Source organism: Amblyomma maculatum, chromosome 2, assembly GCF_055883805.1.
Source record: "Amblyomma maculatum isolate TAMU_Amacu chromosome 2, ASM5588380v1, whole genome shotgun sequence".
Lineage (NCBI taxonomy): Eukaryota > Metazoa > Arthropoda > Arachnida > Ixodida > Ixodidae > Amblyomma > Amblyomma maculatum.
In genome coordinates, this window is record NC_139345.1 from 182,632,288 (window position 1) to 182,659,765 (window position 27,478).

At 42.4% G+C, this 27,478-nt stretch overlaps 1 protein-coding gene across 3 annotated transcripts; it reads left to right on the forward strand.

The window, feature by feature from the left end:
- Nucleotides 1-1,156: 1,156 nt before the first annotated feature.
- LOC146200556 (uncharacterized) lies at nucleotides 1,157-26,215 on the forward strand. Of its 3 annotated transcripts, none has more exons than XM_084595565.1 (7): nucleotides 1,157-1,629; nucleotides 6,576-6,784; nucleotides 10,097-10,171; nucleotides 10,249-10,299; nucleotides 16,985-17,116; nucleotides 17,653-17,769; nucleotides 22,188-22,310. In XM_084595565.1, exons 2-6 carry the CDS (start codon nucleotides 6,577-6,579, stop codon nucleotides 17,706-17,708), a joined length of 522 nt encoding a protein of 173 aa, XP_084451691.1. In that variant the 5' UTR covers nucleotides 1,157-1,629; nucleotide 6,576; the 3' UTR covers nucleotides 17,709-17,769; nucleotides 22,188-22,310. The 3 variants fall into 3 exon arrangements, with proteins under 3 accessions (XP_084451691.1, XP_084451690.1, XP_084451689.1); XM_084595564.1 differs by lacking the exon at nucleotides 1,157-1,629 and adding an exon at nucleotides 4,972-5,039; XM_084595563.1 differs by lacking the exons at nucleotides 1,157-1,629; nucleotides 6,576-6,784; nucleotides 10,097-10,171; nucleotides 10,249-10,299 and adding exons at nucleotides 25,149-25,308; nucleotides 25,863-26,215 and having other exon boundaries at nucleotides 17,099-17,116; nucleotides 22,188-22,420.
- Nucleotides 26,216-27,478: the final 1,263 nt, after the last annotated feature.

Here is a 27,478-nt window from a genome sequence, read left to right on the forward strand (position 1 = left end):
TCTGTCTTCATCGTGCACTTTCGCACATTTCTTCGTCAAGCTTCCGCTCTCATTGATGACGCACTGCGCAGTATAGGCCCACTCAAAACGAAAACATCACAAAGGAAGGTAAACACGGCACGGCGCGCGCCAGTCACGGCAGCTCTGCAGGAGGCGTCGACTGTCTGGTTACATGCATGCTGTGCGATGTTATCCAAGAGGCACGCCCTGTACGTTCCACGTGTGATTCAAGGTTCACACGGCCACCTCCCAGATGGGAATTTACGGCCCAATAAGTCAACGTTAAATCTTCATCTCTGCAATGTAGCGCGCTTAACGCTGCTGCCAATATCTGCCCTTAATTGTCAGGGCCAGTGCGACCCACACGTTCAGATCGTTCTCGTTGGACAGAGGTTCGTGGTAACATGCATTTCAGAGTTTCTTGGAGCATTTCGCCTGGTCTAAATGGTTTAGGAACAATTCCCAGTTGATACCATTTGGATCCCAGTGGCCTGCAGAATCTTTCGGGCTGATTTGACTTCGGGGACGTATTATATACAACAGAACTTATCCCGCAGGCATTAACTCGAGTGCTCGAGCCACAAGCAAACATCAGTATCATATACCGCCGCATGTGTGATAAATACCCCAAAATGCCTTTCTCCGGCATATAGGCACGCATAAGGAAATATTTAATGAGCGATCGGACTTGAACGTTCCCAATGATACCCGACTAATCAACGATATAAATAATTCAATATTGGCTATATCCCCCCCCCCCCCCCCCCCATCCCGCCGGGCAATTTAATTTCCCGGGAAACCACTGCACGAAATTGTTTAGTTCTGGTGAGAATACGGATTCTTAAATTTTAATCTTCAAAGGCATGAATGCATCACTGTGTTTTCGCTTCATCTATAGAGGCGAATTTCTGCGAAGGTGCACATTCTTCAAAGTTTTGGCATCGTTTTGATGAACCATGCCCGTATCGGCCTTGCAGCGCCCAAAACTTGCTTACTGCCTCGCTTGCTTTGCGAAATTTGGAGACCTTCAAAAGTAAGTATATTTAGTACTTCGGCGTGAGTACCTGTTGAACGAATTCAACCATGTTTGTGCACAGCGCAGTTAAAAAAAAAAAAAAAACACTAAACAAACGCGCTCGGTCAAGGCTTTCGCACCTGCCTAGATCGGCGCGCGCAGCGAAGAGATCCGCTGCCGCGCGAGTGCTGGCATCGAAACACCCTAGTAATGAGGCTCCTCTATTTTTTTTAATACGGACACACTGGCGGCGTGGCAAAGCGCGCGGCGCGCCGCCCGCGGTAGCATGCCTGCGCGGTACAGAGGCCACATCGGAGCTTCGCCGATGCGCGCCGCCCCTCGCGGCCGCGTCTGTCAACAGCGGCGCGAGCGCGCGCTTTATTGAATCTATGGTTCACGCTCCTCTTTTAACGCTACGTTAGGTGGCTATGCTGGCTATACAGCGCACTCTACCCATGATCCATTCTTCCGGTAAGCGTTCCCGCGCTGCCGCTGCATCCAAACGGTCCTGGCGCCGCACACGTGCGAGCAGAACGTGCCTCTGCGGTTTGAAATTTTCCTGCCTGGAAAGCTCCAAAGTGCATTTGCGTCGGAAACTTCAGAAGTGCTTTTGCGTAAGTATACCTTGTTCATTATAGTAGCTGATCAGGCAAGTATGGTTATTTGTGCTGAAGACTGTAGTGCTCGAAAGCACAGTGACAGCACGGACTCCTTTGTTTTCGCGCGTTACATTGCATACATGGTGTCTGCATTTTCGCGCGTACAGCACATGCAGTGTCCTATCATTTTCGCGTGTTACAGCGCATATAGGGAACCCAAGCTCAAGTTTCGCCGTGCGATGGCAGCGCCGCATTCCTGGCATGGTGGCGAAATGTGAAACGATGGGACGTCGCCGGAGCAGACGCTCCGCTAGCTTCCTGTGCACGTGCGGCGATCGAGTTGCGCCTGGCGGTTATTTGGCGATACAAAAACGCTTCCACTGATGCGAAACGGAGGTACTAAGTAGCATTGTGTCATGGGTAGCCACAATAGTAGGCGAAGCGCCAAAAGACGAGGCTCATGTGTGAAACTTTGCAGATTCCTTTGGAAGCGTTTCCAGTACAACACCTGTTTTTCAACTGCATGACAGCATTCTGAGAAGACTCGCACTCTTTGTGGAAACGAAAGGAGCCAATTTCCCCCTTCTCCATAAACTCGGAAATGTGGGCAGTTGACAAAGACGTCTTGGAGAGGCATCAAAACAGTACAATGGTTTAACACAGTGCATACAAAGTGAAGGGGGTGGAGTATTTTCATGCTCTTCGCTCCGCGCGTGTCTTGCTCAGCCGATTTTCTGGGCGCTCTCCCTGCTTTGCGAGTGCCCTGAAAGCAACCAAATCAACAGATATCCAGCGTGCCACGTCCGCGATCGACGATGATGTGTGAATCTGCCCTAGGACCAAAAAAATATCTAGGAACGAGGCCTTTTTTTTTCTTTTTGTGTGGGGAGGGGGGGGGGGATGGAAAACATGCCTTGCTGAGACGCTTTTACATATTTCCGCAAATTGTCCAATAAATGAACCAACATTATTATTATTCATAACGAAAATATGTTGGAAGTGCAATACAAAAGCGATCCTAGTTATATGGCTCGATTGACACCACTCGCACGGCACCCTATTCGAGTCACAGGTTTTGTGAATGCAAAACAAATATAAATGAAGCCCTACCATTTAATAGGAACCGAAATAAAGCAGGATTGTAGTACAAGCTTGGATTTCACCTGCCTTCCGAGCCAGCGAGCCGGTTATGCGTGCAGCGCGCGGAGCAGGCATGTGCTTTTGAGACTGCTAGCATTCGTACCTTTGAAGAAACACCTCCTTCGGAATATAACTTATTTTTCTACTGCAAGATTTGCTTTAATAACTTCTTAATAATAAAAACAAAACCGTTTATAGATCTCATGCTACAGGCCAAAACGATGATCGAGTGAGCCGCTTTATTTCACAGTCCTGGTAATTTTTTCACAGGTTTTGAACATATTATATACTACAATATAATTACATAGCAGATTTACCTTGAGATACACTTCCTACGTTTTCGCTAACGTGGGAAACGCATTCACAATCAATATTTACAACATCGCCGTCTGTCGTCTGCTGTATACAGTGCAGACGTGAATAAAAGTTTTCTATAATTACGTTTCCTCCATGGATATACGCGGCAGGTTATCCAGTGTCAAGACGGAATGCTGGCGGCATGTCACGATGCGCCTGCGGGGGTGCGTGAGGGCGCGAGCTCGTGCGAGAGAAAGCGTGCGGCGCACGCCGCGAAGGCAGCGAGCCTAGCGAGCCGAGCCGGCCGCGCCCCAGTGTGTGTTTTTCTGCCATAGATGGCGCTGCCCATCAGAAGCCGCAGCGCCGCCCAGCGATGCTTTGGGAGCCTATAGGTCTCCTCGTTTTGTTCCTGTGTTTTTGAAGCGCTACAGTCGTCATCATGCATAGTTCTATTTTCATTGTTTCCTGCTTACTTTGGTTAATGCTGCGTGCTTTATTCAAAGCTTTGCGGGTAGTAAATTTAACGCGTGAGAGAACAATAAGGAGAAGGCGGCTTATCGACGCGGATCTGGTAATCTCGATGGATTCCGCATGTAAATAGAAGAGCAGAAAGAGGAAGACAAGGAATGCCGGCCGAAGCGTGCCAATATTGGGATGAGTCAGAAACAGTTGAACATCTTTTCCTCTTTTGTCGCCAGTATACATCGCTAAGGAGGGGCCTGTTAGAAATGCCTTTTCAGAAACAGCTTGCGCTTGTCGTCAGTCGTTGGTCTGTCTCGTGGCGCTTCTATGCTGGGACGTGCCGGTGGTAATGCTATTTGTATACACTGCCGCATGCAGTTGCGTCGCGAGGATTTGCGGGTGCAGCGCTCAGGTGGGTGCACCTTGGCAGTGAGAGGGAGGAAGGGCAGAGGGCAAAGTTAATTATTCTGGAAAAATGCGAAAACGCGCGCATCGATGCCACTGACTGGCAAATGTGATCTTCTCGTAGAATGAATCATTCGCTTGTGAGTGGTTGAAAACGCATGCCTCAGTTTATTTAGGCCAGAGACTTCACACAATTTTGACGTTGTACCGGGCCTGTGTACGTGCATGTACCCAAGAAACAAGCATTAACCCGATACCCATCGCGAACACCTGCGCAGGAGCGCGTTAGACGACACCCGTCAGCGGCCGCGCCCACGCATCGCCTCTGCGTATGTGCAGTTCATTCTCCTTTCCCGAGCGATGACCGCTGCAGTCTCCTATGTCTTTCTCGCTCCTCGGCGCAGTCACGCATGCCTCGCACTTCAAAACGCCGACAGGCACGGGCTGCCTGTTGCTCAATGGAATGGCAATAAGTCTGAACACCACGCGCAGACTAGGAAAAAAATAATAATGAGAAGGACCCATTTAGCGAGGCCAGGTGCTTTCAAAGGGGAATTTAGTGTTCATGCAGTGCATTATGCGGTTCTTACCATTTTTTTCTCTGAAAAAGTTAAGTCATTGTTAAAATTAGAAAGGGTTGAAAAAGTTAGCCTGGAGATGTCCACCGCATTTCTCGGAAATATGTGCTTTTGATGTGATGTATATCTAATTTAGTAGCCGTTGGGCACGATCGCTCCGTCCTAGAGTTACAAAAAAATGCTGCTTTACACCCATTGCGTGGTTGAGTGCGGAGCGAATCTGACTTCAAAGCAAACCTCCACGAAAGGAGAGGTAGAAAGGAAGTTGCGATTCGGTGCTTAAAATGCAGGCACAGGAGGGGGGGGGGTAGCCGCGCCGCGGCGCGCCTTCGCACCGGGTGCTCGACGCCACTGCTGTGCCGTACAAAATATTCTACTAAATCAAAACATGTTCTATCATAACTGGTTGTTATAAGTTACACCTGCTTATAACGAAATTGTAAAATGTGCTATTTTTCGTTACATCCAGGTTTTCGCTACATGCAGTTTTCACGTGAAGACTCAAAAGGACAATGTGGAACGAAAACCATATGAAGAATTGATGTAAGGGAAAGTACCTCGAAGTGTTTACAGTAAATCATAAGTATTCGAAGTCATAGAAGGGGACGTTTCGCGATCGCGCTGATAGCGCGGCGCGACTGCGGCGGCAGCCTCCACCTCCGCCTACGCGGCTCGCGCGACGTGTCAACGAGGAGCGGGGAAAGGGGGTGGAGGAGGAATCTGTCTGGGGGAGAGCGCGCGCGTTGAAGCCCCCCCCCCCCCCCCCCCCCCCTCCCGCGTGCTTTGCCGCCCGCGCTCGCCCGCCAAGAGAAGCGCGCTCTCCCTCGAGACCGGCTGTGCGCAAAGAAAACGGAAACCGACTCGCGTCGTGCTCTCCGCTGTTCCCGCTGCCGACGCGCGGGAGCCCTCGAGTAGCAGCGTGGCAGCGATGGACGCGCGCTGCTCACCCCATGTTTTTTTTCTGTTATTTATGGCAGCTTTTAAGCATCAACTATTGTATTGCCATGTTCCGACAGCGAAAGCAGCGGAGACTGCTACGTCTGCCGCGGATATGGGGCGTCGGCGCTGAAACACGGCGTGTTGTATCTGCTGCGGTCACTCGTAGGCGATCCTCTCACTTCAGTTCGTGTTTTATCGTCCTGAAATTTACGGGGTCCTGGCAAATTTCCCCTAACTCGGCACTAGCTAAGAGACAGTCGGTGCCTCGAGTTCGTTATATCAAGGTCAACCGCCGCGACATATGTTCGTTACATGGAGCTTTCAAATACATTCACTTCAATGGGGGCGGCGTTGAGGAATTGAACAACTTCGTAATATCGAGGAATCCGCTACATGGAGGTTCGTTACATACAGGTTTAACTGTAATCCTTTGTCCTTTATTTTTGATATACTTTTTGCTATCCATAATTATGTTTTCCTTATTTATTTAATATTATTTTTTAATTTCACAAATTTCAATTTCCCTCAACCATGACTCTCAGTGAACCGTATTTGCTTAAATTTGAAATCTCAGTTCTGCATAATGGATTCTCTCACCACCTAGTTGTGGCTGATCCCCCTTGTGAGTATGCGCCATTTTTATGAGGACAACAACAACAGAGGCCACTTTTAGATGGAGGCAGAACGCAAGGTGCCCGTATATTGTTAGATGTCACTGCACGTTGAAGAACCAAAGTGGTCAAATTTTTCGGAGTACTCCATCAGTTTGTCTCATGTAGTCACCTTGGAACATGAAATTTCTTAAACCCCTTATATCATGGTGTACTGGTAATTTTTTTTATTGTTTTGAGCAAATCACTTTTACATAATTGTGCCTTCAGTGTTTTTACTGCATCTGTTGTCACAGTATATGCTGATCATTTGTTTGTTTTTTTTTTGTTTTTTTGCGACAATGTGCTGCTCCTAGAACTAGAAGTCATTCAAGATTTTGCTGGTGCTGTTCACTGTTTTTGTTAAATGGGTGTTGTAAATATGCATACATGTGTTTTGTCTCTTCTTTCCCATCACATTTTCAATTTGTTTTCACACTCGGCACTGTTGCATCATTTCATTGTGTTTTCTTTGTTTTTTTCTGCGCAGCATGCCAAAAGCATTCGCTGTAGTTCGGTTCCCATTAGAAAATAGTGTGGCAGCAGTGCCTGTCACCTGGCTCAATGCAAGTCACACACAATGCCAGTGGCCACAGACGAGAGGTGCTGATGTTCTGCGCATGGCAGAAGACCAGGTCGATCCAGCATCTGCTGGTGGAGAATGGCAGTGGTATCCTGCATGCGTGGTTGCCACGAGCCGTGAGTAATTGTACTCGAGATAACGTTTAACATGCACTTATCGTTAAGTAATCTCATTGAATCACTGCCATATTCTGAGTCTGCCACTGTGTGAAGATCAGTGTGACTGAAAAGAGTTTTGGGTGTGCTATAGTCGGATTTAACTCAAGATCACAGTGAAAATGCCCCTCAAAGGAGCCCGTCCAGGTAATGGGATCGACTGATTTTCAAAACTCGATGGTTGTTACAGTCTTCTCAAATCTGCCGCACCCTTTGTTGCCTGCCAGCTGTACTTATAGGAGGTGCTCTTTATCAGCCATGGCCTCCAATACCAGGCATCAAAGTTGGGTTTGCCTAACTTCCCTTAACTTTGCCGTATTCAATGGGCATGTATGAGCATTAGCGCCAACCCCTTAGACTATGGCATGGACAGGAAATAGGAAAGAGAAGTGCCTTTGTCCCACTGATGTGGCATGTGTAGTTCAGAGTAGGGTGCAGTGGGGTGAAGGGCAGAGTCCGACAGATGGTGTAGAGTAGGTGTGTAGTAGATTCTCCACAGAATGGGAACAAAAGCCCGTCAGCTTCACTTCCCTGCCTAGCCTTCAAAGTAGAGCTACAAACTTTTTCCAGGAGTACAGGTACAAAAAACCTATCAACGGTTTCATGATACTCAGCTGACACCACTGGCTGGAGAGCCTTTTTTGAGGGGAATTGCCGCTGTGTTCTTGTATCTTAGTATAATTCCATGTCTGGAAAAAATGGGGACGCAGTCTCATCAATTGCATCTATTGCATGGCTTGCACCTGACACTATATTAGCAGGCTAGCTGCTTCAGTGGCCATGGCTGATGAGCATGTTTTGAGACTTCGATAATCATACATGTTCTGTTCGGCGGCTGACTTATTTTTGCAAGGAAATGCATTCACAGCTCTCAACACAGCTACAAATTGCAGCTGACCAGACCAGCTTGTACTCAATGTGAGCAAGTCATTTGGTAGCCCAAGAAGAACTAAACACAGCACTAGGACGATGGACACAAAAGAGAGACAAGTTCTTGTCCTTCTTCTTTCATGTTCATCATTGCAGCGCTGTGTTTAGTTCTTCAGTGATGCACCAACTCGCTCAGTTTTTGGTTATTTTGTAGCCCAAGAAGGTCAGATGCTTTCTGATCCTACAATGAGGCTGTACAGTTAACTGTATTCACATATTTTACTTGAGAGAAGAGCCTGTCAGCAACCAAAAGTAGGCGAAGTGATCCTAACTAGGTCGATCAGGTCACAACATTTATGCTTCATATTATAACACACTCCATAACATATGGCTCTCTTTTAGTTTTTTAAATTTAGATCAAGTTCACAGAAACAATGATTTCTCAAGCGAGTTAAGGCAGCAGAATATTGCTGCACATCTGAATTGCTATCGCTGCTATGTTGGCATGTGGCATGCTTTTCGCTGCAGCATTGTTCACTGTGTACTAAAAACATACAAACTGATCTTTATAAACACAGTGCATGAATATCCCATATTTCCTTTTGCCAATGTCAGAGCTATCTGAGATAAAGAAAATGCCAAAGGATTTAACTTTGTTTTCTGATCCTTAATAGCCATTATGATATCGGTACAAACTGTCTTTTAACTTTTTATGCTTACTAAATTTGTATTAACTCTAAGCAGTCAAGTGTCTGCATGGTTCCATGTCAGCTTTAAGAAAAGAGTTTTGCCTCTTTTTGAGGATGTTCAGAAGTCATATTCTAAGTGAAACAGTGTTTTTTAATGTTGAAGACGAACGTGTACTTGTGTAGTTTGTCATTCACAATTAACAGCCATACTAGTTTCCACAAGCAGGAGCTGATTTGCTGTGGAGTTTTGTTGCTAACTCTGGCATTTTGGATGCAAACAATGCTAAGGTTTAGATGCAAAACAGAAAAGAAGAGCTGTCAAATTTAGTACTAAGCCCTTCATAACAGTGTGCCTCATAGGCCGGTGTTACCATGGCAAGAAGAATGTCCTGCTAAAACCCTTATGTGATTTAATGCCAGTCAAACTGGCACCTTTCTTGCAGACTGCTTAGCTCTATAACAGGGAACTCAAACAGCCCTGTAGCCCATGGGCCGCATGCATCCTGCGGAGCATGGGATGCAGCCAGCCAGCTCAGAATAATTTTAGCTTTTGTTACAAAACCATATGCAAGCTTTGCTAGTCAGCTTTGCCATCAAACTTGTTATTCTACTAAAATCAGCTAAAAAGCCTTGTCTCCAGTGGTACGCATTCTTTGCGAAACTGAGAAGAAGCATTGGGCCCTTAATCGACACTAACTTTGCATGGACGTCAGCTGCCTTCAGCAAAGAGGCATCAGGCAACCTGCCCTCTTTCTTCTCCAAGTATCCATTTTTTCTTTTGAGGATAAGTGAATGTGTCACCAACCGTTGTACCTTTTCAATGCCTATAATCTAAAGTGATGACTGCTCGAGTTTCGGTAGGAGTGAGCACGTGCTGCTTTTCTTTTCCACGAAGAATGGGAGAGTACAATTTGTGAACAAGATACTGTGGTTGTTCTTTATTTATGTTATGGGCATTTATTGATATCTATTTGTTTCTGGGTTATAAGTACTTATTATTTATATTGTTATTTTCCGGCTTAACCTTAACCCTTTCAGATGTCATTTTTTATTTAGAAACTGGTCGTATAATACCTGTAAGCTTTGCAAGTTAAGCTTTGGAAGTTCTTGTATCAAAGGAATAACAAGCTTTTGGGGATTTAAAAGAGCAAACAGTCTACAAGTGCAAGGCAAACGTTTTTTTTTTATGTTTATACGGTTGACATTTACAAGAATTTGTCTTATGGTGATTATTAGAATAAAGAGCATTAAATGCAAAGCGGAAGGAAGAAAACAACACGCCTGCCGCTTTGCATTTAATGGTCTTTATTCTAATAATCACCATAAGACAAATTCCTGTAAATGTCAACAGTATAAACATACAAAAAAAAAAAACATTTGCCTCGCACTTGTAGACTGTTCGCTCCTTTAAATGATTTAATAACGAGCCCCTCATTTCCCTTTCAGTTGTCTGCTTAAAAGTTTTTGGGGAGCCACTTTTGAAAAAGTGTATTTCACTGTCATTCACTGGGCTCATATTTGAAGGATAAGTGAGTGGTTGGAACATACCTGTTCATCACCTTGAAGATTCAATAATGCTATTCTGAAGCATATTACTCCAAATTCATTACATTGTCTCTTGTATCTACCTTGTTATGTGTCCAATTTTATATAAAGTGCTGCTCTTGGCATGTGTAAAGAGCTGACATTTTATTTGTTCTTGAATTATTTTTAGGTACATACCAAAATGCTGAAAAAAAAGTACGCAAGTACCAATATAATTCATCAGTCGAAAGCTCTGCAGTTTCTGGTAAGTGCAAATTTTTAGTTTTAGAATATAGTTATATGCGAGACAAACTTGCCCCCGCATTTTTGTTTTTGTTTTAGGCACAGAGTCGCCGACACATCAGGAACATTCTGTTGAGCTGCCATCACCTCGTAAGCCTTTATATTGATTTCATATTTTGATATTCAATATCAAAGTTTAATTATTTGACTTGTGTGAACTATACGACAACCTATGGCAGGAATTTGCAAACAAAGCATTGGATACAATAGTGGGAAATCTTGAAATTATTTTTGAATTACTAGCTCTCGTTTGAAGGCTTGTATGCACCATGAATTGTGCTACATTACGCATATATTTTATCGCCCCTTCATGCTGAATAGCGTTATGGGCTGTCTAGCACACAGATGGAATAGCAAATAAGCATTTCATATTATGATCTGTCACTCTAGTTTCTGTAGCTTGTGAAAGGGGTTGGCTCCATTCAATAATGAAAACTTTGTTTGAAAATTTAAATTTAAGTCTGAGAGCATTCAGTTTTTTGAGAATGGAACAGTAATTGAAGCACATTTTGACCTTAATTAACTTTGGGGCATATTTCTAAACACCTTATCAATGTGTAACCAGAAACCCAAATGCATGAGTGTTTTACACCCATCTTCTGCAATGACTGTAATGTACTTCAGGTTTGATGCAGTAAAAAAATATACATTAGTCTTAAATACAAATTGGCATTTCTGTGGTTTTGTTTACTATTTACAGCTCATCAAAAGTATAGGTACTATTCGGTTCTTGTTTGAGTGTTGCCATTTATTTTATTATGTAGCCCTACTGCAATCAATCAATGTGAAGAAATCTAGGTCAGATATTGCATGACGAATTTGATTACTGTAATTTAATTATTCTTGTTTAGCAATATATTGAAATGAAATGTATTAGGACAGTAATTTTGTAATATAAGTTATTCCTTTTGAAATTGCTGTCACCAAAATGCATCACTACTATTTGCAAACATTAATTAGCCGTGCAAAGACCAGTACACCTCATGCCTCACCTCAAAAGTAAGAATGATGGGCAACAAGCATGGACCAGCACGAAAGATGGGCAAGAAGTGAGAGAATTGAATAGAGCTGCCTGTCATAGTCAACCCGGTGTCCTGTGCATTTGATCACTTACTGCAAGAACCTTACATGTAGTTGCAGCCAAACCTCAGGCAGCAAGGTGCAAAGCACCGAGAGGCCACCAAAGAGGAAGATGTTGCAAAACAGATTTGAATATTAGGCAGGAGCATGCAGTGCACTCCCTAGATTGGATTTACTAAGGTCGCAGTGGTGATTCCCAACACTTGCCACAATAGTGTGAGGAAAGAGGGTGGAAGAGTTGGTTGAAAGTGCGCATGGTGCTATCACTTTTGAGTGCAAGCTGGTGATGCTAATTTCCAAGTACCACCAAAGCAAAAATTAACTTTCCTGGGGGGCTTCAAACTATAGAAACAGCTCAGGGCTGCAATACGCTGAATTTGTTGCTTGTTTGTGTCCAGAGCACATGAAAGTGACAAGTGTTCACCACGCTTCTCATTTTGTTGCTTTATTGGTGTTATCTTTGTTATGGCGCGCGCTATAGAAAGGAGGACAGGGGGGATTGGTCAGGACACAAGAATAAGTATTACATGCCGCCTGGAGAAAAGGCTGCTTCTGCTTCTATATTCTGCTTATTTCTTTCTATGCATAACAAACATCAAATAATTTGAATAATTTTCTTAATCTTTGTAAGTAATTGGTAATGTATTGCGATTACTTTTTCGCTGTAGTTGAAAATGTAGTTTATTACATTCATGTGATCTTTAGGAAATTGAGGTAGAACAAGAGGAAGAATATGGCTTACACGGTATGAAAGAGCACTGAACAAGAGTAGATGGGGGAAGCCTCAGTTCGCAGGTCGGGCCAACGTTTCTTTCAACAAGTGGACTTACAAGCGGACTTGTCTTTGTCTGGACAAAATAATCACTGGCAGGAGTTTCAATACGCTTATGCTCCTGAAGAAGAAAAGCTGGAAGGGGGAAAGTGGGTGAGACAAAAATAGATCCAGGAATGTGGAGGGGGATGATGAATAAGAAGAAAGTAGGTCATGGAGTAAAATCAATATACAAAAATGTTTCATCAGTATGTATTTCTTAGCCTGAACCAGGGATACTGTGGCCTGCAAAAAAGAAATACAAGCGGCAGCACCAGGAAAAACTACAATGCAGGGTGGATGATTAGTCACCACCTAAAGCAGGTTCAGTGCAGAGACACCATACTTAAAAAGGGACAGGCTACAGGCTTTTCAAAGGGCCCTGATAAGGAATATGTCTGCAGGGGAACAATCAAAAATTTCTACAAAGGGGGGGGGGGGGGGGCTAGAAGGACACAGGTACAGAATAATAACTGGACAGTGAATCATACCTGGCAAGCAAAAAAAAAATCATAGTTCAAGGGCCAACTCAAGTAGGAAATGATAAGGAGGAAACTTGTTTGGAGAAACACACGCAGCTTATGCTATTATGGAGGGGGATAGAGTGTGTACATGTGCTGTAAATGTACTGTACAATCAACTCTATGTGGAATTATTTTTCCAAATAGTTGTGATGCGGAGGGAATATATTTAAGGGGTTATAATGTTCCTTTAGAGATATTCATTCCTGCTGGTTACAATGTTTTAAATTTATGGATTAGATATGCCTCTCTATATTTTCTGTCCCTTGCAGGTTTAAAGGCTGACTGGAGAATATATTATTTAATTTCTTCGAACTTATGGTCTTGCTGATTGAAATGTTGGGAAACTGCTTTTGAGGGGTTTTTGCCTGTGTCTGCCTGATGGCCATTAAACCTTATGTTCATTGGTTGCTCTGTCTCTCTTATGTACTCCTATATTATGACAGAAGGAGCATTCTAGAAGGTAGACAACATTTGAAGGTGTGTAGTTAAAGCTTGATTTTATGTGAAAAGTGAAATCGCTTGCATTACTTTTAACCGTGGTGTCTTTTTGTATATGATTGCACATCTTACGTCTAGGTCGAGAGCAAGAATGTGGTTGTATTGGATGCTTGTTGTCGAGTTTAGAATGTGCTAGAATATCTCTGAGGTTTGTGTTACACTTATCATTTGCATTAATGTCATTGACATTTCTAAATCTCTAAGCGATACTGATGAACAGATCCTTCTTTCCAACGAATACCAGCTTTAATGAATATGAACGTCACTGAGATATAACTGAATTCGCGAGAAGAATGCGTATTAAAGAATTCTTCACTGAAACCCCAAAGAAAGTACCGGAAGCCTGTAACCTACTCAGAGCCGCTAGCACGTGATTTCCAGATGCAGAGCCCAGCCCCGAACTGGGTCTATATAATAAATCCATCTCAAAAGAAATTATTGAAAAAACAAAGCTAGTTTGAAAGCCCAAAAACCTCTCTATAACTGAAAGAGCAACTCTTGACAACTTAGCTTCTAGAACTGACTTAGTCATCAAGCCTGCAGACAAAGGTGGTAGCATAGTGATATTCTCCCAGTTGAAAATTACAAAAAAAAAGAGGCATATAGACAGCTTAACAACACTTGCTACTATGAAAAGTTAAAAACCGATCCGGCAGAATTGTTCAGTTAAGTCATCCTGAATAAAATAGGTGATCTATTCTCCGGGGAACTAATTGCCGAGATTTACTATAAATTTCTTAAGCCATCAAACAAATAAGCAGGTCAATTTTGCCTACTGCCTAAGATCCACAAGGTTTCTGCAGAAGCATTGTTTACCACAGGCATACCAGGAAGACCAATTGTTTCTAACAATATGCCCACAGAAAACCTCTGGATATTCCTAAATAGCCACCTAGTTGACCGCCCTACCCAGCTTTCTTCATTTGTGCAGGACACATCTCACTTTCTCCAAATTATTGACAATGTTAATAACACGAACAATCTTGCAGATGATTGTATACTTGTCACACCTGACGTCACGGCACTCTACACTAATACTCCTATCGATGAAGGTATCGATGCCTTCTCTCAAGTATTAATCAACAACCCCCATCCGCATGCCTCTGAAGTTAATCTCTCGCTTCTTAAACTAGTCCTAACTGTAAATTATTTCGAGTTCGATTCATCCTATTTATTATATCAGATATTTGGAATCAGCATGGGTACTTCATTCGCACCTACCTACGCGAATATATTCATATGAGCTCTAGAAACCAATATACTAAATTCATTTCCGGAAAAGCCACTTATATACCTTAGCTATATTATTATGATATGGCAGCATGAATCTGAATCACTCCAGTTGTTCGCCTCACATCTTAATAATCATCATTCTAGCATTAAATGCACTTGTCAGTTGTCGCAAATTAAAGTCTACTTTCTCGACACTACAGTGTCAGTGGAAAAGGGAAAACTTAAAACTTCCTTGTACAGAAAGCCAACGGATAACCAACAATACCTAGATTTTACGAGTCACCATCCGAGACATTGTAAGTAAGGAATATTTGTAGGAAAGGCGACACGGCTTAGAAGAATATGTAGAGATGATAATGACTACCTAAACAAACTACATTCATTGAAAGCAACACTAATTTAGAGGAACTATCCCGGTAACTCCCTTACTATGGCCCTCAAAATAGCAAGAACTTTAAACTGCAACGATGTGCTCACGAAACGACCGAAGGCCAACACTGAACGCCAGCCTTCTTTTGTAACTAAATACTCCAATGCCCTTCTAAACATAGACAATATTCGACGGAAATACCATTCCATGCTAACGTGTAATAAATGCCTGAAGAAAATATTTCCAGAGGCACCAAGGGCAGCATACAAACACAACACAAACCTCAGGGATAATCTAGTACATTCTAAACTCAACGGCAAGCATCCAACACAACCACATCCTTTCTCTCGACCTTGAGGTAAGACGTGCAGTCATATACAAAAAAATACCACGGTTAAAAGTAATGCAAGCAATTTCACTTTTCACATAAAATCAGGCTTTAACTGCACATCTTCAAGCGTTGTCTACCTTCTAGAATGCTCCTTCTGTCATAATATAGGAGTACATAGGAGAGACAGGGCAACCAAGGAACATAAGGTTTAATGGCCATCGGGCAGACACAGGCAAAAAACCACCGAAAGCAGTTTCCCAACATTTCAATGAGCAAGACCATAAGTTCAAAGAAATTAAATGATCTATTCTCCAGTCAGGCTTTAAATCTGCAAGGGACAGAAAGTATAGAGGCATATCTAATTCATAAATTTAGAACATTGGAACCAGCAGGAATGTATATTTCTAAAAGAACATTAAACCACCAAATATGTTCCCTCCGCACCATAAATATTTGGGAAAACGATCCCAAATAGCGTTAATTGTATAGTTTATTCACAGCACATGTGCACTCTATCCCCCTCCGCAACAGCATAAGCTCAGCGTGTTTCTCCAAACACGTTTCCTCTTTATCACTTCCTACTTGAGTTGGCCCTTGAACTACGATTTTTTTTTTTGCGTGCCAGTTCACTGTCCAGTTATTATTCTGCGTCTTTGTCCTTCTAGCCCCCCCCCCCCCCCCTTCTCCTTTTGTGGAAATTTTTAATTGTTCCCCTACAGATATATTCCTTATCAGGGCCTTTCTAAAAGCCTGAAGCATGTCCCTTTTTAAGAAATGTGTCTCTGCATCGAACCTACTTTAGTTGGTGACTAATAACCCACCCTGTATTGTAGTTTTTCCTGGTGCTGCCACTTCTGTTTCTTTTGCAGGCCACAGTGTCCCTGGTTTAGGGCGAGAAATACATACTGAAAAAACATTTTTGTATACATTTTTTTTCACTCCATGACCTACTTTCTCCTCACCCATCCTCCCCTCCACACTTCTTGACCTTTCTTCTCACCCACTTTCCCCCTCCCCAGCTTTTCTTATTTGGAAGCAAAAGCGTATTGAAACCCTTGCCAGGGATGATCACTTTGCCCAGACGAAGACAAGTCCACTTGTCGAAACATTCGCTCCACTTGCGAAGGAAGGATTTCCCCTCTCTACCCTTGTTCAGTGCTTTTTCATACTTTTGGAAATTAGTGATGTAATTTAATTCCCTTTCCAAAGAAATATGCCAGGTGTCAAGTAAAATAAATGGGCATAGAGGATTATACTTAAACCCTGATACATGATTGAGAAATAAAACACTGGGGACCTTATTTTCGACAAAGACTGTGTATACTGCAAAGAGACACTTGTTTGAGATATATGCATGTTTACCTGTGCACCCTACAGGTATGAGTCAGTTTTGAGATCGGTAGAAAATTATTAGTTGGGTGCAGTAAAATGTATTGTAGGCCTGACTTGGTGGAGATCCATGGTAGAAAAGAATTGGATCAATTTTGAAGTGCGAACTGAAACAAGGCTATGCAGGAAAGCCGAATTTCGCTGTTTTATGGTTTTGATAAGTATACTCGTTTTCACCTTGGTGCATGTGAACGCTGATCCTTTTATCAATAGCGTTGACTGCAGCAGCTGCATTTATATGGAGGAGAAATGTCGATTGCATTCGTGTGCTGTGCAATGTCATTGCATGCAAGACACTTAAGTGGCATAGATTATTCTGTAGCTCTCCACTACGACATTCTTTATAATCCATATGAGCTACTTCATAATTCAAAAACCAAATGGCTTTCCTTTCTGTAAGAGTTGGTTTGTATTGAGTGCTTTGTTGTTCTGCTAGGGGCAATCTGGGTACATTTTACAAAGCATTTGCACTATTGTTGTTAGCAGCGTTCTGCATACTTCTTGCATCGCTTCTTATAGTGGTAATTGTTTGGCTGCAGCCTTATCTACCAGCATTGTGAGAGATGCAGAAAGGTCAGCAGCCAGCGCATGCAATGAATTGGTGGCAGAACCTGAGCCTACTGAACAGTGTCAGATCGATCACCTAACTGCTGAAGAAGATCCCATGAATTGTGAGCCTGTTCACACTTATTTTAGTAGCATATGTATTCCTTCTTTGTTCTGAAACTTCCCTTACCAAGATTTATGATAGCTTTAATCTCATTACAAGGAAGTAAAAAAAAAGTGCTGCATGTTTTATCACTTGGGGCGTTCATATAGTGCTTCTTTTTAATTGAATACTAATGAAGTACCTCCACTGTCGAATCAAATATGAATCGAGTACTACCAACAACTTATCGGATACGAGTCATGCACTGAGTATGAGTCAATACGTACGAAATGGACAGTAATGTTAAACAATGAATTGTCAGTGGTGGGACTGCAGTGCTGTGCTAACTTGTGCTGTTAAAGTAACAGTTTTTAAGAGATGCAGCACTAATAAACTATTCTGGAACGCTCCACTATGGCTTTCCTTTATCTAACTGTTGAAGTTTGCACTGGCTGCTTTGTGGTTCTGCTGGTGGCAATCTGGGTATATTTTATAAAACATTTGTACCGTATAGTGATCCTTGCAGTGCTTCTTATAGTGTTACTTGTTTGGCTGCAGCCTCATTCACCAGCACTGTGAGTGGTGCAGAAAGATTGGTAGCCAGCGCAACCTAGTTGGTGGCAGGGCATGAGCCTCAACAGAATGAGCTAACTGCAGAAGCGGACACCATGAAGCGTGAGCCTGTTCACATATTTTTTAGTGATACATGTATCTCCTCCTTACACCTATAACTTCCATTACTGAATTTCAAGATAGCTTTAATCTGATTAAGTCAAAAGAGGGCAGAATTTCTTTTGCTTTTATTGACTTGCTTAAAAATTTAATGTCCCGCCATGGTGGTGCAGTGGTTGGGGTACTCAACTGCTGTGCCCAAGGATACAGAATCAGACACCGGTTGCGGCTGCAGCTCTTCAATAGAGGCGAAGAGCAAGGTGTCTATGTGCGGAGCGATGTCGGCGCATGTTAATGAACCCCAGGTGGTCGAAATTTCCAGAGCCCTTCACTACGTCATCTCTCATAGACTGAGTTGCTTTGCGACGTTAAGCCCCACAAGCCAATCAACCATTTTATTTACAATTAGGGGTGTTCAAACAGTGTTTTAATTGAATCGAAGGGTGTACTTTTCTACCAAATCAAATATGAGTAGTGTAGCTTCCTTATTGACTGAATGAAGTAGTGATCACAACAAATTAATAAAGACTCGTACTATATGAGAAAACGAATCAATACAAAATGTACACTAATGTTAAAAATTGAAGCACCGATGATGTAGCTGCAGTACTGTGCTAACATGCTGTTGAAGCTGTAGTTGTTAACATATACAGCACTCTTGTTAATTAAAGGGCCGTAGCATGAATTCAGCTTTTTAACTGCCCGATTGGAGTTATATATGTAAAACATCTTTTCTCGTTGATGACGAAAAAAACTTATAAACTATAGCTATAACTCAAGACCCGAGATGGGTGACAGCACGTCATGACCTTCGAGATAGGGCATCAAGGCAAGGTTGCTAAATTTGCCTGGGCCTTGCTATGTTTTGTAGCCTTAGAGGCTTTGTATGAGCAATATTAATGCTTTCAAACCAATGGACCCCACAGTAACACTGAACCCTCTCTCCTGAGCATACTGATTACTCCAAGGTGGTACGCAGTGTTAATGTGAGCCCAGTTGTTTTTCAGCCGTTTTCAAAGGAAAATAATAATTTTAACCCCTTGCCAATGTTTGGTAGTATACAAACGTTCAAATGATTTCTACATAACACTATTTGGTTCATTCGAATAATCAAATACATGGATATTCTGTTCGCTATTCGAAATTTTCAAATTGACAGAATAACTGTATATGACATTGTTCTCACTGCACTGCAGACACAAGTAAACATACTACTGGTGCAAAGCTGAAGATAACGTTTAATTTGACCAAATGCAGCTTTGCATCAATGCCACTTGAAAGCACAGTTTTTACCTGTACATATGTACTCTCTTTACAAAAAGTTGTGCTGCATTGCCAAACTGGAGGATCAAGCGCCTGGTCGAGCTGTAGTACTATTGGCTATTTCTGAATGCTACCAGTGTCTGTCTCTGAGTGTATGTTGGCTGACGCAGTGCTGCTCCCTCACTCTTTGTCGGGATGATAAAAGCAAGCTTTTAGCATATGCAGTGTCTGATTTCATGCATTGGAGTGCTGTGTGGCAGACAGAGGGGGAGAGCATTGAGCACAGTAAAATTCACTTAGCGCTCTTTTTTGGCTGGCACTGTAAAGAAGCTATGCTGCTTTGTTAGGATACCTTGAGCATTTAATACCAGCACGCAGCTCTAGTAGCTTCAGTGAATGGGCATTTACTTGCGTTTCTGCACATTTGAGAGTGTTGGCAGAGAAAACTAGCAAATGAATATTAAAGAACTTTGTTTACTTTTTCCGCATTTTTTATTATTTTATTGTGACAGTTAATTCAGCTGGAGGGGAGAGATATTGAGGCAAGATTGCCAGCTGCTTCAAGAGCTTGCACTGCTATACAGTAAAAGCTCGTTAACTTGAACTTTATCAACCAGAAAAAAGTTCGAATGATTGAATAGCCTCGGAAAAACTTAACATTTGAGAGGATGTGCTGCATATTTTTTTTAAATCAGCCATGACTGCAACTTGCTTAAGCATTGCATAAAATGCCAGTGTCATCCACTTTCACTTTTTGAAAAAATTTGTCATTGGCCGCTCTAAAGGCTGCTTGCTAATGAGCTCTCTGAGGCGTCATTTAATCACAAGTGAGGAAGTGATAAATGCATCTGTGAGATATCACTTTTGCTGCAAAATAAATCTAGGTGCCTAAACATTCACTAATCCTCTTTGTGTTACTGTCCGAAGGAAAAGCTCGTTGAGTTTTTAAGATGTGTTCTCTATCTCACTTTTCCAACGTTCCAAACAATCAGAGAAGCAAGTAGTTCCCCATTGTTGCAGCTGCAGAAACTAACACATTGCAGAAATCACAATGGGCAATTTTGATGCTTTGAATTTTTATGCATGCTTGTTTACATGCTGTTTTCAGAAGACATGTATAGTGGTATCGTTTTTGTAATCAATAAAAGGGAAAGGAGGGTGTGCTTTAATGAATATTTCAACTCTAGTTTGTTAAGATACTTTCTGAGATTCATGAATGCTGCATATGCCCTAATACCATCACTGATATTAGTAAGAAAAGGGGACAACATAGCTCGAATCGAATCATAAAAAAAGCTCTTTAGAGGCAATGGGCACTGGATTCAGTATGATCCAACCGCATGTTATGAAGGGACTGAGTGTGAGGTACAGTCAGGTGTGCTCCCTCTAATGCTTCTGCTTTAGAAGGAGCCAAATCTCTCCCCCCCCCCCCCCCCCTCTATGGCCCTTGCAGCCAAAACGCAGCTCAAATGTGAGTAATTGTAATAACACATTTTAATGTGATGGAATTGCTGCATATTGTCATATGATGGTGACAATGCCATAGGCGACAAATGAACAGACAGGTGTAGCACTGGAATTAACTATTGGGCTGACTTGTGTCTTAAAACGAGCTATAGCAACTCGACGGCACCGATAGTAGCAAACGTGCTTGCTGGTCATCGAATAGAAAATGCTTTTTGCCTTCGCCAATGCTGAATTTAAAGTCGGCAAAAAAACATCTAGATAAAACAGCTAAAGAATACTGGAAACGTCTGGCATAATATAGAAACTGTAATGCTTGCCTGGAGTCATTTCAGACTAATCTGAGCGCATCTTGTGCTACAAAGAAAGTGATAAAGCCACGTTTCATGACGCCAAGCATGAACAGAGAGCATAAGATTATTTGATGTGCCTCAATCACAGTAATACAGCTGTATGGTGGTGGCTTTTGAAAAGAAGAAATAAATATTTGTAAGCTTCATGTTAATAAGCGAATAATGTGCTTTTAAAAACAAATCAAGCTTTGCCGTGAATGCAGAATTGAAAATAGTGCAACAATGTTGATCTCTCAGTGGTTTGAGCCCTCTGCTTTCCAGAGATAAAGGGGGCTAGTAAGCAGTTCTTGGAACACAACATAAAAGATCCTCGGCCACCAGTATCATAAAAAATCTTGCATTACCATAACTGTGCAGTTTTAAAAACGACTGCTTAGGTCCAACAGAGTAACATTATGAGGCAGACTTGGTGCTCCTTAGAAAAATAAGGGAGGGGGGTAGTCGCTTCCTTCTCTGCTCCCCACCCTTTGTGCACGCTGATGAGTACAGGTAATTGCTGTGAGAAAACAGTGCTTGACAAAAGTTGGCTTTATTGTGCTTGTGTTTCAACAGTTATGATAAGCAACATAACCATTGCATGATCTTTATATGCAGAAGAAAAAGCAAAAGCACATTAGAGAAATGTGCTGTTGGTTTATCATTGCTTTAAATGAGCATGGAAGTATAATTCTGCATACATTTTCATGATGATAAGTAAAGCATTACTGTACACTAACAACCACTCTTTTATGGCTGTTAAATAATCTATAATTGAATTTTATTCTCACCTTTATTGGTTTCAACAGCATCACATAGATAGCTGAAGTTGTCAAAGTTAAGTCTAGGCCATGTGAGGGATGAAAAAAAACAATGTAGCTGGTGCTTATTGAGTCATTGTGATCCCTTTTATCAAGGCAGACTGGCTTTAGCACCGCAATGAATTAAAGTGTTGAATGAGTGATTGTATCATTTTTTTAATCCTGCATGTGACCCAGACCTAAATTTGCTATCATAGATATCACTTGGCTGTTGAAACTGAAATAGGGAAGAAAAGAAATTCAATTATGAATTATTTAGTGGTAAAAGCAAACTAGTATGTGATGATCCATAGCACAGCAGTCGCCTATGTATAATCACTAAGATTATTACATGCAACCAAAAATTAGATGGCTATACTGTAACAGAGTGAAATGAGTGGCAGTCAGTGAAGCATAATACAGAGCAGGATATGGTGTTGGCTTTATATTGTCATGTATTACCTTCAAGTCAGAACTGAGTAGATGGTAGATTGAGCATTAAATATGCTTGCCTCATTAACTGACATGCTAGCCTGCCCTGACTGAAATATTTGCTCCATTTCAGAGGCCCTGCTGCAGATTATCCGGCTTCAGTTGGAACAAAAACACTTAATTAAGGAGAATGCCAAGCAACTAAAAGAAATCTGGGAGAAACTTATATTGCTGGAGGCAGAAAAGCAAACTAGGGCTGCTCCAGCTGCCCCTGAGGTTGAAGGTGTGAACTTGCCAGCTCACACGATTGAAGAGCTGGAGACAGCTGAGGCAGCTGTTAAAGATGACCGCGTAGCGGCAGCCTTGGTAATATTGTTTGTTTCTATGGTTTTAGCAAAAATGCCTGGCAATGCCAAAATGAATGCATGACAGTGTTTTGTATGCTTGTTCAGGTTGCCTTACACTGGTCAAAGGCCTTCAAGACTCCAATTGTTGTTGCCTTACAAATCTTAGTGTCAAAAGTGTTCACTTGTCCGGGTCAATAAGGGTGCCTTTCATATTCATGATCATAGCCTAAATGTAGCGTGTAAGTTTAATAAAAAATTATCTTTTAATTTAGTTGCTCTTGCATTTCTTGGTCCAGTGTTTTGAGAAAAGTTAATATTTCCAATACCTGTACCTTTTTTAAGCTGTTGGTTGCAGATTAGCACTTCTCACATATTTAGGTCATGTAGCGATGTCGTAAGTTAGTCATATAAACCCTTGCTTCAAAATTAGTCTGCAATGTTATTTATTGTTTTAAATATGAAAGCATTACTTCAAATGATATCATAAATGCCATGCCACTGACTTGTGCTTTGGCTTGTGACTGGTAGAAAATTTTATGCTAAAAGGTTATTTATGTTCACTGAACTCTAGAATAATAATAGGGCACATTTAAGGCTGGTGGTATATTTCTTTTGTCTGTATTTTATACTGTTCGAGATGTTTCCGAAATGAGCCGGGACCAGTCTGCTTGTTTTTGCATTTCATGTCTTCAGTTATTCGAAGTTGAGGCTAGCTTCAGAAAGACTGTTGCAGACAACTGAATGTGCAGCTGGACATGCAGAAAAGAGGCTGTTGTTTTACGTCCAAATATTTTGAAAAATTGGAGTCCTGAAGTCCTTTGAGCAGTAGATTTGTACGCTCGAATGCAGAATGCTGAGCATCACACTGGATTGTAATCATTGAAAATTTATAGGTCTTCAGATTATATGAAGTCAGTCCTGACTTCAAAGCACTTCAGGAAGCACAATACTATTGTTTCTAGTGGTGCAAAAGCAACCAACACCAGCTTCCAAAAATGTGCATGAATGCCATGCAGCTTCTATAGAAAACAAAATTGATTTCAGTAATGGGTAACTCATTTTTAATCTTTTTGAAGTCACGCTTGAAAGCCAATTGCTTGCACGTCTGCAAAATTATTGGCAGTGATGTTGCTACTGCACTTCAGTGCTAGGGGATAGAATTTCCCAATGATGATCAAATTTGCTGCATTGTAGCAGCAGCACAACACCTTTGAGTTGGATCATGATTAAGGATCTGGAAGGCTCTTGACTCAACAGTCTAAGAATGACTCTGTGTCAGGGTTATTATATGAGCTCTGGCTTCGAGGATATGATGCAGCAGGGTTCACTGCTCCTGCCAGCTGCTCCCTTCGCTGGCCCTTGTTTGTGTGCAATTGCGAACAAAAAGTTTCCAGGACATGAGAAAAGAAGTATTGGTGCAAACGTGCCACATTCTTTGGTGACCACTAGATTTCATTAGTACTAAACACAGCACTCAAGTCCTACGTTTACTCCAATAAGTCTGGTCTTCAGGCACTGACTAATAATGAGCTATGTACTGTATGCCTTGATTCCTGATGACACGTCTTGAAAACATTTTGTCCCTGATAGTACATGCACTTTGCTACCTACTACATAACTACTCTTAATTTGTGCCTCTGTTATCTCTCACATTCTCATTAGCATACACTCATAAGCAACCACATATGAAAGGCCAATCTGCATTAAAGCCCCTCTTTATAAAGCAATAAGACCGTGCTAGCGTAGCACAGGAATAGCATGACTGACTAGGGATCCAAGGGCTTTAGAAAGTGCGATTACAATTTCATCCTCTCATCTTAAAAGGCCTGCCAGAGTTGGCAGCTTCTACCAACTTTGCTATACCATGTGGTGTCGTGATGTCACACAATCCAAGTAATAATCGATGCTTGACCATGCCGCATAGCAACTACTACATACCAGATGCACTTTCGGGATGTTTTGCTGACAATTTCGTCGCTCAGTTTCTTGAGAACAACGCATTTAACACTGTCACTTTAAGAGTAACATCTCTGTAGCAGGATGATTTGGAGACCGATGTCATTTATTTCTACACTTCCATTTCCTCTTCACTGAGCAACCAAATACCAAAAACAGTTCTATATATGTTTTAATGTAAGCCCTTGGCTTGGGCTTACATTAAATTTATTAAATGATTAAATTATTTTAAGTTTATTAATACAGCATGTATAAAACAATAATGATATTTATGCTGAATAGTTATATTGTGCCGAAAGAATTGTTTCCAATCGATCTGTGTTAAATATTTGAAAAGTACTAATCATAATTTTCACTCACGTGGCTATCCGAAATGCGGGAAGTGATGTCTGCTTTCTTGTGGCTATGATGTGCCGCTTCTGATGTTTTAAATCAAAGGGCTATGACTGAAAATGATGCACAGTTACAAAAGGGGCAGCCCTGATTCTGTGCATGCATTTAATAAATGAAGAGATGTTTTGCAAAACTTAATTAAATAGGTGAAACCTTCAGTAATTATATGTAAAGGAAAGCCTAAATGTGCAAGACTTAGCAAGAATGGGAAACATGACTCGGGAGCCTATCAGGTACTTGTTAAAGTTGGTAAGAAATGTTCCCTCCTAAAGCATGACATTGTAGGTATTTTGCTTTTGTGGGCTGATAACAGGTAGTCAGCTCGCTATTTAGACAACTGTGGGTGTGGCTTTATGTAAAAAGCAATTCAATAATTGTGCCACTTTGCTTGTTTCCAGCGAACTAAGCTACGGCGTCTCGGCGGGAGAGATTTAAAAGAGGCAGGGTCAAATGTGATGACCGCCATCATGAGTGTACCTGTTCAAGAAAAGTACAGCCTTCATGGAAAAAAAGGAAAAAGAGCCTTTGTGAGCTTAAGGCTATGCAAAATCGCTACAGGTATACCTTTTAAGCTGTGCCTTATTTTGCTTGTCTGCCTCTGATGTAGCAAGGGGAATATTTTTGCTTCGTTTTAGTCTGCCCAAAATGATGTATGTCAGCTTGTAAGTGGTGTACAGAAAAGCATTCTTACATGTAGCCTTTAACATCATAATGCCCTGAATGCACTGTAAGCCAAATTGCTCTCGATTCTCGATTGCTTTTTTTAACACTGATAGGTTCTGGAGCCTAAGTAGTTATGTTTCAGGGCCACTAACTGTATAAGAATAGTATGCATTCACCTAAAGTGATTAGTTTACCAAAATTTTTGCTCCAAAATTTCTCTTGCTTTTAATGCAGCTTGCATATTTTGCCCATGTATTTTACCAAGCATGCATCGCAAGTTACTGCATGTCTGCAGACTAAAGAGGCCTGTAGCAGAAAGCTTGTAAGAATGCACAAGCTTAGGGCTGCTGTATCTATTTTGTGCTGAATCATGAGAACACAGATTTGAGATCTGCTTTGATTAGCTGAGGTTGGGTGTTATGGTGACATATGCTTTGCTTTATGTGCAGACATCATTTGTGAGACCCAGGGGGTTGACTTGTCTGCAGCACTAGGGTTTATTCGGAAATGGCTGCCTGGGTCAGTTGACCGCGGGGGTGGCAGGAAGAGGCGCTACGCTGAAGCTCTTCAGCAGGAGCCAACTGCCCCGGCAGCCACCATGATGAGCCCTAGTACTGGTTTGGCTCCCGGGGTGGCGCCCAGTGTGCTGCCTGGGCCATGCCCTTTCCCTGGCCCCTCCACGTAGTCACTTCTCCACACCCTGCACTGCTACCCAACTGCTGCCTCAGCCATGCCCTTCCCCTGGCCCTTCCACCTATAGTCACTCACTTCCAGTGCTTGCACCATTACCCAGCAATATGTACATGGGTCTTAAATAAAATGTTTTTAGAGAACCTTTGTTTGCTTTTTTGGCGGCTCTTTCAGAAGATGCCCAAGATGGTAGTTAGGAAATGATTACAATAAGAAAAACACAAAGGTCAAGTTTTTGAAAGCGTTTAAAGCCAGCATCAGCCACAGTGAATAAAGGTTTAAATCAAATTATTTTAGCTGGCTAAAAGGGGCTTAACAATAGTGGCGCCAACGTTGTGTGCGCCGTTAAATAAGGCTGTACGCCAATATTTGATAAAAGCGGCAAATACGGTTTATAACCAATACTGGATGTACTAGTCATTTAAGCTGGATGACAATATATGATAAGAGTGGCACCGCCGGGTTATAACCAATACAGGCTGTGCCTGCGGATTAAGCTGGCCAACAATATATAATACAAGTGGCGCCGCCGGTTTATAGTCAATACTGGCTGTGCCATGGCCGGACCAATGTCGTTAGATAAGTCGGACCAATATATAAAAATGTAGTAATTTCCCCAAATGCCAATGTTACACCAATGTTGGTGCCAATTTTTTCCAACGTTGGACCGGTGTTGGTGCGATGTTGGTGTGCTGCCTGGGATGTGGGCCCGTCCAACTCGGACCACCCTTACTGTACTCCCGTCTCCTTCATCATACCGGACTCTGTCATCACGCGGCTTAAACATGAGCGGAGGGGTTTGTTGTGGGACCTTGTCCTTGGTATTACTCCTCCGATCCCTTCCGGCCTCTCTCGTCCAGCCCAAGTTCTAACTCACAAGGCGCGAGCCGGTGCAGCGTACACACCCTGCAAGCCCGTTCTTACAAGACCTCAGTACAACACAGCATCAAAGAGCGCTGCCGATACCTGCGAGAGACCTCACAAGTCTCGGTACGAATTCATTGGACACCTGGATATCACGCACAAGGAACTGGGAACAGAATGGCTCACGAGGCTGCTAGCGCGCAGCTAGAGGAAGACCGCCAGCATAGCCTTGATGTGGGCCCGTCCAACTCGGACCACCCTTACTGTTCTCCCGTCTCCTTCATCATACCGGACTCTGTCATCACGCGGCTTAAACATGAGCAGAGGGGTTTGTTGTGGGACCTTGTCCTTGGTAATTCTCCTCCGATCCCTTCCGGCCTCTCTCGTCCAGCCCAAGTTCTAACTCACAAGGCGCGAGCCGGTGCAGCGTACACACCGGACATCCTGAGTCAATGGCGCCGAACCAAGATCAGCTGCCCCAACTGCCCTGCTGACTCCGTTGACCTGCAGC